General features: G+C 46.0%; 1 protein-coding gene across 8 annotated transcripts in view; it reads left to right on the top strand.

The window, feature by feature from the left end:
- The window catches only part of ccar1 (cell division cycle and apoptosis regulator 1), a 38313-nt gene that overhangs the window by 10118 nt on the left and 15608 nt on the right, over window positions 1-12587 (top strand). For 5 of the 8 annotated variants that reach the window (XM_055647321.1, XM_055647318.1, XM_055647314.1 and 2 more), the window contains 10 exons: window positions 992-1054; window positions 1195-1227; window positions 2278-2465; window positions 3387-3501; window positions 4269-4437; window positions 5326-5455; window positions 7163-7318; window positions 8876-9101; window positions 9970-10083; window positions 11648-11814. In XM_055647321.1, coding sequence (XP_055503296.1) covers window positions 992-1054; window positions 1195-1227; window positions 2278-2465; window positions 3387-3501; window positions 4269-4437; window positions 5326-5455; window positions 7163-7318; window positions 8876-9101; window positions 9970-10083; window positions 11648-11814 — 1361 coding nt within the window. The remainder of the gene's footprint in view (window positions 1-991; window positions 1055-1194; window positions 1228-2277; window positions 2466-3386; window positions 3502-4268; window positions 4438-5325; window positions 5456-7162; window positions 7319-8875; window positions 9102-9969; window positions 10084-11647; window positions 11815-12587) is intronic. The other 3 variants (XM_055647323.1, XM_055647320.1, XM_055647319.1) reach the window with 1 other exon arrangement.

Here is a 12587-nt window from a genome sequence, read left to right as displayed (position 1 = left end):
TGCCAGAGAAGGTGGTTGAGCCAGGTACTATCGCAATGTTTAAGAACCATTTCGACACGTACGTGGATAGGATAGGTGTAGAGGGATATGGGTCAAATATCCGATTCAGATTCAATTTTAATTGTCAGTGTACAGTACAGAGACAGCGAAATATATCTTGATTAGTACAAGTGTCAGAGGTTATGGTGAGAAGGCAGGAGAAGGAGGTTAGGAGGGAGATATAGATCAGCCATGATTGAATGGCGGAGTGGACTTGATGGGCCGAAGGGCCTAATTCTGCTCCCATTCCTTGTGACATTATGAACGCAGGCAGGTTGGACTCGTGCAGATGAGGTGTGTTGGTCAAAATGTGGTCAAGTTGAGCCGAAGGGTCTGTTTCCACATTGTATGACACTATGACTGAATAAAACAATGTATGCTGCGTTTGAAACTATCTCTTTACTTGCAAGATGGGGATTTAATGTAATACCAGTTCCAATAAAGAATGGTGGGTGACAGCTGGGTTTTGATTATTTTGGGAGATGCAGATATATTCTCCACCAAAAACAAAAAAATCATCTTGCTCTGACTTAGTTCCAGTTGTAAGGGAGATCTGTTGAGATATTTATGTTAGATTCTATCACATCTGAGTGAAATTTTATTGAGCCAAGATAGGATCTGGTTGTGCTCAGGGTTTAATTACTACGTCTGATTACTAAGACCTGAATTTTGGTGTCTATGTGAAGTTGGGAGGAAAATCAATGCTCAAGACAAGGAACTGCAGTTGCTGGTTTACAAGAATTAAGACACAAGGAACTGCAGGTGCTGGTTTACAAAAAAACGACAAGTGCTGGAGTAACTTAGCCAGGCAGGCAGCATCCCTGGCGATCGGATAGGTGACAATTCGGGCCCCGACCCATTCTCCAGGGTCGCTGCCTGCCTGGCCTACTGAGTTCTTCTGGCATTTTCTGTCTTTCCTTGGTAAACCAGCATCTACTGTTCTTTCTTTCAGCCTCTCTGGAGAACGTGGATAGGCAATGCTTCGTCTCGGGACCATCCTTCTGAATCTGCTGAGGTACTCCAGCACTTTGTGTCCACCAATTTAGTAGTGGAGGGATTTAAAGGATCAGAGCCTGACGAATCCTGTTGATCATTTTGAAAATTTGGATCATTAAGGAACTAGGTGCAAATGTTGACTTTCTCCTTTCTCTTCAGATGCAGCAGCCACAGCAAGCCTTGCTTTCACAGGTAAAGTTTATTTTGTTTTCATACTATTACGGAATTAAGTTTGCAGAAACCCGAACTCTTCAAACCAGCATATGTTTGCTCCACAACTTAGTGACTTGTTGAGGAAGGAACTGCAGATGCTGATTTAAACATAGACATAGAAACATAGAAAATAGGTGCAGGAGAGTAGGCCATTTGGCCCTTCGAGCCTGCACCGCCATTCAATATGATCATGGCTGATCATCCAACTCGGTATCCTGTACCTGCCTCTCCATACCCCCTGATCCCTTTAGCCACAAGGGCCACATCTAACTCCCTCTTAAATATAGCCAATGAACTGGCCTCGACTACCTTCTGTGGCAGAGAATTCCACAGATTCACCACTCTTTGTGTAAAAAATGATTTTCTCATTATCGGTCCTAAAAGACTTCCCTCTTATCCTTAAACTGTGACCCCTTGTTCTGGACTTCCCCAACATCGGGAATAATCTTCCTGCATCTAGCCTGTCCAACCCTCCAAGAATTTTGTACGTTTCTATAAGATTCCCCCCTCAATCTTCTAAATTCTAGCATGTACAAGCCGAGTCTATCCAGTCTTTCTTCATATGAACGTCCTGCCATCCTAGGAATCAGTCTTGAATTAAATCGAAGATAGACACACAATAGACAACAGGTGCAGGAGCCATTCAATGTGATCATGGCTGATCATCCCCAATCAGTACCCCGTTCCTGCCCTCTCCCCATATCCCCTGACTCTACTATTTTTAAGAGCCCTATCTAGCTCTCTAAAAAGCTTCCAGAAAACCCGCTTCCACCAGGCAGAGAATTCCACAGACAATTCCCAGGCAAAGCTGGAGTAACTCAACGAGGCAGGCAGTGTCTCTGGAGGGAAGGAATGGGTGAGGTTTTCTTCTGAAAGGGTCTTGACCTGAAACGTCACCCATTCCTTCCCTCCAGAGATGCTGCCCGTCCCGCTGAGTTGCCCCAGCTTTTTGTGTCTTATCTTTTGTGAGATGTTTGTGACTTCTCATTCACCTTGGGCGATATGTAATTGAGTATTTTATTTTCCTAGCCCTCAGTGGCTATGCCAATGAACCTCAATGCTCCGCAGACGACGGCACAGATCACCGTCTCTTACCCAACGCCGCGCTCCGCCCAGAAACAAAACCAGCCCCAGAAGCAGCGCGTCTTCACCGGGGTTGTAACCAAACTTCATGATACGTTTGGATTTGTGGATGAGGATGTGTTTTTTCAGCTGAGGTGTGTGTTCCTTTTTAATCTTTAACCTTAAACGAGAGAGGAACAGAACAGGAAGGAACTGCAGATGCTGGTTTAAACCGAAGATAGACTCGGAGCTGGAGTAACTCAGCGGGGCAGGCAGCATCTCTGGAGGGAAGGGATGGGTGCCGTTACAGGTCGAGACTGCTTCAGACTAGTCAGGGAAAAAGGAAATGAGAGATATAGACACTGATGTGGAGAGATACAGATCAATGAAGGAAAGGTATGCATAAAAAGTAACGATGATAAAGAAAACAGGACATTGGTAGCTGTTTGTTGTGTGGAAACGAGAAGCTGGTGAGACTTGGTTGGGGATGGGATAGAGGGAGAGGGAATGCCGAGGTTCCAGTTAGAGAAATCTATGTTCATACCGCAGGTAGACACAACATGCTGGAGTAACTCAGCGGGACAGGCAGCATCTCTGGAGGGAAAGAATGGTCTGTGTTTCGGGTTGAGACCCTGCTTCAGACTGATATCAGGGGACAGAGATAGAATTTAGTCGGAGACAGTAAGACTGGTGGAAGAACTGGGAAGGGGAAGGGGATGGAGATAGAGGGAAAGCAAGGGCTATTTGAAGTTAGAGAAGCCAATGTTCATACTGCTGGAGTGTAAGCTACCCAGGCAAAATATGAGGTGCTTTTCTTCGAATTTACGCTGGGCCTCACTCTGACAATGGGGGAGGCCCAGGACAGAAAGGTCAGAATGGGAGGGGGAGTTAAAGTGCTGAGCAACCGGGAGATCACTTAGGTTAAGGCAGACTGAGCGGGGGTGTTCTGTGAAACAATGGCCGACTTCTGTTTGTATAATAAACTTGTGAAAAGGTAATTTACTTGATCAATTGTGTGCATGTTAAATCCTTGTGCTGGTTTAATACCCTGACAATGTGTTCCATGTGTACCCCAGTGCTGTGAAAGGCAAAGCCCCCCAAGTAGGAGATAGGGTCCTGGTGGAAGCTGCTTACAATCCAAACATGCCTTTCAAGTGGAACGCACAACGGATACAGACACTGCCTAATCAAGTAAGTTTTACTCCCTGAAGCTTGCTCAAGGTAGTTCACTTGTTAAGTTTTGTTTAGAGATAAAGCACGGAAACCAGGTAAGATGAAAGAAGGTACAACAGCCGATCACAGTCGACAGCAAAACTCGGTTCATCACTCTTGTATTGAACTTCGATGGTTTTCAGCTTATCCATCGTTGCGCTGTTAATAGTTTAGTTTTTAACGTTTTTATTTAATGTTTTGAGATATGGCGCAGAAACAGGCCCTTTGGCCCATCGAGTCCTCAAAACAGCCCTGTCGAGCGACGGGGAACAATTTACAATTTTACCGAAGCAGATTAATCTGCAAACCTATATGCCTTTGGAATGTGGGGGGTGGGGAAACCGGAGCTTCCGGAGAAAACCCACGCGGTCACAGGGAGAACGTACAAACTCCCTACATGCAGCGTCCGTAGTCAGGATCGTACCTGGGTCCCTTGTGCTGTAAAGCAGCACCACCGTGCCACCCCAAATCGGACTCTGTAAATAGCCCCTTGTGTACAGGAGGTGGATGATAAAGTGGGATGACATGGTAGCATGAATAGGTAATCAACGGTCAGTGTGAACTCTGGGCCACATTGTTCAAAATCTGTTGAATTTTTGAGTTCTTGTCTCCTCTGCATCTTCTAAAACCCAGCAGCATAAATATGGATGTGGAAATATGCAGTATACCAAATTGCAAGGTAAGGCCCTTCATATTTTTTTGTCTCTCGAAGGTTGTAATTAATTATTTTTCCATTGACTTCCCAGAGTCAGACCCAGCCATTGATCAAGACGCCGCCGTCGGTTATGCAGCCATACGGTGTCCCTCCACAAGTACAGGCCCAGTCTCTCATGCAGGCATCCATGGCAGCAGCTCCGCTCACTCCTTTGCTGGGATCACAGCCCCAGCCTCTGCTCCAGCAACCACAACAGAAACGTAAGTCACCCGTCGCTGATCCACATTTACTTTAGTGCCATGGTCATGCAGCACGGGGCACAGGCCCTTCGGCCCAACCCCTCCATGCCAAATAAGATGCCCCATCTACACCAGTCCCATTTGACCCGTACCCATCTAAATCTTTCCTATCCATGTTGCAATTATTGGCCATTAAAGTTGAAAGATGTATATTAAGTCTGATGAAAGTCCTGAGCTGAAATGTTACCTATCCATGTTCTCCAGAGATGCTTCCTTCTAATCCAATTCTTTGGTTTCTGAGATTACCGATGCGGCTAATTTCAGACCAACTGAGTGTGGCACGGGTGGGCGGGAGGTGCTTGACAGGGTAACTCAGCGGTTCAGGCAGCATCACTGGAGAACGTGGATAGGTGACGCTTGGGGTCATAATAATGGTCCATGCGGTCCACTCATCAGATGTGACTTGAGTGTAAATGGAGCCCAAACGTTGGGATGTTGGTGTGGGAGAGCACACTGACATTGGTTCACTTGTGTTGCCAGTCGATATGGAGGATTCAGCAAAGACGGTTTGCTACCAAAAAGTTATGCAGCACGGAAACGGCCTCTTTGGTCCAAGTTGTCCGTGCTGACCAGGGTGTGTTCTTTTGCACAGCCCCTTCTCCGAGCTATCAATGGCTCATTCTACATTTTCCATGATCCTCATCGCTTTTGATCTCTTACACTTCCTTATCTCTGTGACTGACGCTCAGTCTGAAGAAGGGTCTCAACCTGAAACATCGCCCATTCCTTCTATCCGGCGAGGCTGCCGGTCCTGCTGAGCAACTCCGGCATTTTGTGTCTTATCTTCGGTATAAACTAGCATCTGCAGTTCCTTCCTACACACTGTCTATCTTCTGCGTCCTTTTGCAGCTGGGTTGCTGCAACCTCCGGTGCGAGTAATGCCACAGCCGCAGGCCATGAGGAGGATTGAGCCACCGTCTCGTTTCATCGCCCGGCACGAGAGATTGGAAATATCACTAACAAGGAAAGATGAAAGAAGGTACAACTAGTAATCCACAATAATACTCCGTGATTAAATCATGCATGGAGCTTCGGTGGTTTCCAGAATATTGGACATTGTTCTGTTAATAGTCTAGTTCATTTAGTTCAGAGAATGGACGCAGGCCATTCGGCCCACCAAGTCCATGCCAACTAATGTTCCCCGTGCACTATCACTGCCCTACACACTATCCTACACATTCGGGCCAATTTACAATTTTTGCCAAACTCATTCAAATCTGTTTTCATTTGCAATTAAAAAAAAAAAATGTTTCATAGAATAAATTTTTAATGAATGGAATGAATTCAAAGCAAACAGGAGAAACAAAGCCCCAGTAGGTTTCTTGGAAATGTGAGAAATAGAACACGGAAAGTTTCAAAGGTGAAACAACCATGGCACGGTGGCGCAGCGGTAGAGTTGCTGCCTAACAGCGCTTGCAGCGCCAGAGTCCCGGGTTTGATCCCGACCACTGGTGATGTCTGTACTGAGTATGTACGTTCTCCCCATGACCGCGTGGGTTTTCTCCGAGATCTTCGGTATCCTCCCATACTCCAAAGACGTACAGGTTTGTAGGTTATTTGGCTTGGTATAAGTGTAAATTGTCCCTAGTGTGTGTAGGCTTGTGTTAATGTGCAGGGATCGCTGGTCGGCGCAGACTCGGTGGGCTGAAAGGGCTTGTTTCCGAGCTGTATCTCCCAACTAAACTAAAACCAGGTTGCCAGAGAGTGGAACCACTGCGCCAGACGGTGTCTGGGAACAGGGGAGAAGAGAATGGAAGAGTGTAAGAGTGTGGGAAGGGGCCTTGGAGAGGCAGTGTGGGGACTGGGGCCTTGGAGAGGCTGTGTGGGGACTGGGGCCTTGGAAGAGGCTGTGTGGGGACTGGGGCCTTGGAGAGGCAGTGTGGGGACTGGGGCCTTGGAGAGGCAGTGTGGGGACCTTGGAGAGGCCTGGGGCCTTGGAGAGGCAGTGTGGGGACTGGAGCCTTGGAGAGGCAGTGTGGGGACTGGGGCCCATTTGGGAAAGGGTGGTTGAGAATAGTTTCACTCTCTGCACTCAGCCACATTTTTACATGCAAGGATAAATCGAGTTAATTTTCTAAATATTTCAAACACATTTTGGAAACATTTTCTTTTTATTTCATGAATGTTCCTAAAATGTTAATGCAAATATCTGTGTTCTGTACAGTATAATAATGCCCAAAAGGAATGCCCTGGACATACACAGTGTGCTGCTTAGTCTGTACTAGATTTGACTTTAAAATGGCGCCTTTTTAGAGATATGGTGCGAAACAGGCCCTTCAGCCCATCAGGTCCATACTGACCGGCGATCCCTGCACATTAACACTATCCTCCGCACACTAGGGACAATTTACACATACACCAAGCCAATTTACTTGCATACCTGTACGTCTTTAGAGTGCAGGAGGAAACCAAAGATCTCAGCGAAAACCCACGCGGTCACGGGGAGAACGAACAAACTCCGTACAGACAGCACCCGTAACCGGGATCGAACCCGGGTCTCCAGTGCTGTAAGGCAGCAGCACTACCGTGGCCGCCTCTTTCACATGTGCTAATGCACATGGACAGGGATAGTCTTGCTGAGCTGTGTGCAAAAAAAAAAAATGTATGTCACTGTACCTGGTACACGTGACAATAAAGACACCGAAATGTAGAAGTTAAATTTTCTTCTATCTTATTTTTCCTCTAGCAGAGACCGGGACAGAAGGCGTTCGCGTGAACGGTCACCCCAGCGCAAACGTTCCCGAGAACGATCGCCGCGTCGAGAGAGGGACAGGTCTCCACGAAGGCAGAGGCGAACCACTTCTCGCTACACTGTGCAATTCTCTAAGTTTTCCTTGGATTGGTGCGTGCAAAGCCTGACTTAGATACCAGTGGTGATCGCATTTCGTCCCACTTATTTGTCTTGTTACTTTGTGTTTCCGAACAAAGTTTAACTTCAATAACTATGAAAGGTGAAAGTGGTGTTGAAGGACTTTTTTGGATTCCTTGAGGCGAGAAATGTTGGTGTTTGCAGAATAGTTCTCTCCCCGTTGGTGTGGCATATGCTGCATGTAGCCAAGTCTGCACATCTGCAATACATATTTATAAACCAGACTAAATAAATTCAGAGTATTTGACATGTGTTGGATATCATTTCCTTAATGGAGACAAATAATTAATATCTATTTTCTATTATAAAGTTTGACCAATACCCATTCAGTGCAAATCAGAGATCCCGATGTCGAAAAATCTGTTAATTGCTTATGCTGAGAATGCAAAGAATTGAGTTGAGGCCATTTCAGTGAAAAACCTTTGTTTGCATGCCATCCAGTCAAGGACAAGACTGTACCATAGTTCAGTCAAGTCATCCACAGTACACAGATAAAGGATAAAGCATTTATTGACAAGATGTACTATTGAAGTTCAATTAAAGATAGTTCAATGAAATAGATAGGAGATCAGGACCGCACTCTAACTAATGAGAGGACTGTTCAGCTGGGAAGAAACAGTCCCTGAATGTGGGGGTATGCGTTTTCAAACTTCTGTGCAGCTTGCCTGACGGGAGACTGATCCTTGTTTATGTTGCTGACCTTGCCTAGGCAGCACGAGGTGCAGATGGAGTTAATGGAAGGGAGGCTGGTTTGTGTGATGGTGTGAGCCACCTGAAGAATTCTCTGCGATTTCTTGCAATCTTGGATGGAGCTGTTCCCAAATTGTCTAGGTCAGATGATACGAGAAGAAAATTGAGTTATAAAATAGAACACAACATTTAAAACTAGCTGCTGGAAATACTGAAACAAAACAGAAATTGCTGGAAATATTCAGAGCATCTTTGGTGAGAGTAACAGTTAATGTGTCGGAAGGAACTGCAGGTGCCGGTTTACACTGAAGATGGACACAAAATGCTGGGGTAACTCAGCGGATCACATGGCATCTCTGGAGAAAAGAAACGGGTGATGTTTAGAAACATAGAAAATAGGTGCAGGAGTAGGCCATTCGGCCCTTCGAGCCTGCACCACCATTCAATATGATCATGGCTGATCATCCAACTCAGTATCCTGTACCTGCCTTCTCTCCATACCCCCTGATCCCTTTAGCCACAAGGGCCACATCTAACTCCCTTAAATATAGCCAATGAACTGGCCTCAACTACCTTCTGTGGCAGAGAATTCCACAGATTCACCACTCTCTGCGTGAAAAATTATTTTCTCATCTCGGTCCTAAAAGACTTCCCCCTTATCGGTCGATAAGGTTAGTTTTGGGTTGATACGCTTCAGAGTACTCATCAAGAGACTGAAGAGACCCTTCTTTGGCATTTGTGTCTATCGACAGAGTTAATGTTTAAGGTTAATGACTTTTCATGTCACAAAGTCCCGGTTGCTACAGTAACTGTTTTGATGACATTTCTTTTTCTCCACAGTATGTCTTGTGACATGATGGAGCTTCGCCGCCGATACCAGAATCTTTACATCCCAAGCGACTTCTTTGATACGCAGTTTACGTGGGTCGATGCGTTTCTTCTGAACAGACCGTTTCAGCTTGGAAACCAATGCAACTTCCACATCATGCACAAGGAGGTGGAGCCCCTGGAGAAACTCACTGCAGTGCTTGACCCACCAGATGCGGACCATACGTACAGCGCGAAGGTCTGTCTCTTTTTGCTGGACCCAGCATTTGTTTTTGAAGCATTCTCTGCCGTTTTCAATTCATTGATACTCTATTGTCAGAAGTACAATGAAATTCATACAGTGCACAAAAATACACAAAAGAGTTGCTGTGTTTCGGGTTCCAATAAAGTTACAAATGCCCTCATTAGAGTCATGTCGGTCCCTCTGTTCTCAGCGACTCCCCCCCCCCCCCCCCCCCCCCCCAGGCTGGTTCCCTCTTTGTTCTTGATGACCCCACGTCGGGTCCATCTTTATTCTCGGCGGCATCACACGCGGGTTCTCCGACCTGACCTGATGGGGGGGGGGGGGGGCGTGGGAGCTGGCTGGGAAACAGACTCATTTTTCAGTTTACTTTCCCTCCCCCACTGCAATCACTCCGTAGATAGGTGACCCCAAACATCACCTATTTATGTTCTCCAGGAATGCTGCTTGAATTGCTGAGTTACTCCAGCATTTTGTGTCCTTTTGTGCTTAACCAGCATCTGCAATTACTTGGATGTGCAGATATTGGAATCTAGATGGGTACAAAGGAGGGATAGCAATTCATGCGGAACGTGAGAGGTGGTGGCGAAGCGGCAGAGTTGCTGCCTCACAGCGCCAGAAACACAGGTTCGATCCTGACTACGGGTGCTGTCTGTATGTTCTCCCCATAACCTGCGTGGGTTTTCTCCGGGATCTCTGGTTTTCTCCCATGCTCCAAAGGCATACAGGTTTGTCCGGCCTAGGGACCCGAAATGTCACCTTCCTTCTCTCCAGAGATACTCCAGCTTTTTGTGTCAATCTTGGTTTTTAATAATTTTTTTGCTTAATTCTTACTTGGAATAAATGTACTGCCTTATTCTTCAAGGTTATGCTGCTGGCAAGTCCCGGTATGGACGAACTCTTCCACAAATCTTGTGCCCTTGCTGACGACTCGCAGGAGGTACGAGAGGGATTCCAACATCCTGCAAGGCTGATCAAGGTAAATTGTTTCAAGAAGAGATTGCACAAGGATGGACTCCTTTTTAAAAAAAATTGTAGCATGTAGTTCCAAAATGGGGTCGCCACAACAGATCTGGCAATTCAAAGGCCATCTATGTGGACCATCGAAAGAAAAGCAGGATTTTGGTAGTCAGCGAGGCACATTGGCCTTTATTGCAAGACAGCTGGGAGTGTAGACAGAGGATTATTGTCGCAATCAGCAGAAATAGACAGTAGGTGCAGGAGTAGGCCATTCAGCCCTTCAAGCCATTCAATGTGGCTGATCATCCACAATCAGTACCCCATTCCTGCCTTCTCCCCATATCCCCTGACTCTGCTATCTTCAAGAGCCCTATCTAGCTCTCTCTTGAAAGTATCCAGAGATCCGGCCTCCACCGCCCTCTGAGGCAGAGAATTCCACAGACTCACAACTCTCTGTGTGAAAAAGTGTTTCCTCATCTCCGTTCTAAATGACTTGCCCCTTTTTTCTCAAACTGTTTTTTCCCAGTGCTCCAGTTATCTCCCACACTCGCGTTGTGCAGTTTTGTAGGTTAAATGGTTTCAGTAAAATTGTAAATTATCCATAGCGTGGTGGATAGTGCGCGTGTACAGGTGATCGTTGGACGGCGCTGACTCGGTGGGCCGAAGGGCCTGTTTCCAAGCTGTATCTCAAATCATTAATAATTTTGTGGCTGCCTTAATATTCATGTTAACGCAAGGAACTGCAGAGGGTAGTTTGCAAAACAAGACACGGTGCTGGAGTAACTCGGATTCAGGCAGTCTCTCTGGTGGAACCCAGAAATGCAGTTGCTGGTTTACATCAAAGGACGCAAATGGTCCCTTCTTACACAAAGTGCAGGAGTAACTCAGCGAGTCAGGCAGCGTCTCTGGGGGACATGGATGGGTGATATTCCAGGTCTGGGGCCCTTCTTCAAACATCTCTGGAGGATATGGCTAGGTGATTTTTCATGTCGGGTACCTTCAGACATCAGACAATGAGGGGGCAACTTATTAAAACATACAGAATAGTGAAAGGTTTGGAAGGAGTGGATATGCGAGAAGAAGTTTCCACTAGCAGGAGAGTCTAGGACTAGGGGTCATAGCCTCAGAATTAAAAGATGTTCGTTTAGGAAGGAGATGAGAAATGTATTTAGTCAGAGGGTGGTGAATCTGTGGAATTCTTTGCCAAAGAAGGCTGTGGGGGCTGTCAGTGGATATTTCTAAGGAAGAGATGGATAGATTCTTGACTAGTACAGGTGTTCGAGGTTATGGGGAGAAGGGCGGAGAATGGGATAAGGAGGGAGAGATAGATCAGCCATCATTGAATGGCGGATTAGACTTGTTGGGCCGAATGGCCTAATTTTCCTATCCCTAATGACATCTCTGAAGGACATGGACAGGTGACGTTTTGGGTTGGGGCCCTTCTTCGGATATCTCTGGGGAACATGGATAAGTGGCATTTCGGGTCAAAACCCTTCTTTAGGCTGAGGGAGGAGAAAGCTGAAGAAGAGGTGGGTGGCTCTGTGAATTTTTCAGTGATTTATTTTGTTTGCCCTGTGTTGCAGTTCTTGGTGGGTATGAAGGGCAAAGATGAAGCCATGGCGATTGGAGGACACTGGTCTCCCTCGCTGGACGGTCCGAACCCTGACACTGACCCTTCAGTCCTGATTAGGACAGCTATCCGCTGTTGTAAGGCCCTGACAAGCATTGACTTGAGTGGTTGCACGCAGTGGTAAGTAGCAAGCCAGCAGCGGGGCAGAACCCCCTCTGCCTGTAAGCACTTGAGACTTCTGTTTTCTTTTCTTAAATATGTCTTAATATTTTGAGTCATTATTTTCTTGCTTAGCAGCCAGTCATGTTCCAGGTAAAAACACGACGTCCTTCCGCTAGTTCTGCGATTATGGCACCCGTTATGTGGCAGTGCATGCCTTGTATAGCGCGAGAGATGTCATTACCTTATGACAATGACATTGGAGACGCATTATGTTCTTAAACACTGTAGGTTCACTGTTTGGCATTTATATCAGTAGACGTGCTTAAATTCTGTAAATCTGCATTAATACTTTACATCAATGTGTTGTGCTTGTACGTTATATGCCTTGAAGAAAAGTCACGCGTGGAGCGGCAGTCGTCACTGGGATTAATATTTTTGCTGTTCGGTTGATTATAGAATTGTTTTTCCACCTTTTTTTATATATATATATTTTATAAATAAATTCTAAGTGGTGCCATGCAAGCTCTTCTGAACTGTACAGCTGGTGTCATTTATCTGCAAGGCATTAAACGAACATTTACACATATTTAAAAAAAATTGAAATTATCCAGTTAAAAGTTTTTAACTAATCGCTGATGACGATATATACTGGGGCTCCTGTTCCGATAAACGGAGAGAGCCGACTGTTGCCCGTTTGATTTTCCTGCACTTGCAGTTAAGTGACGTTGAACTGTGTAAAAGGCGGATTTCTCTAGCTTGATGTCCTGCGAGTCGTTTAGGGTCTATGTGAT

The sequence above is a fragment of the Leucoraja erinacea genome, chromosome 15 (genome assembly GCF_028641065.1).
Source record: "Leucoraja erinacea ecotype New England chromosome 15, Leri_hhj_1, whole genome shotgun sequence".
Classification (NCBI taxonomy): Eukaryota; Metazoa; Chordata; class Chondrichthyes; order Rajiformes; family Rajidae; genus Leucoraja; species Leucoraja erinaceus.
Note: the sequence above shows the minus strand (reverse complement) of the source record. Positions and strands in the feature narration are given on the sequence as shown.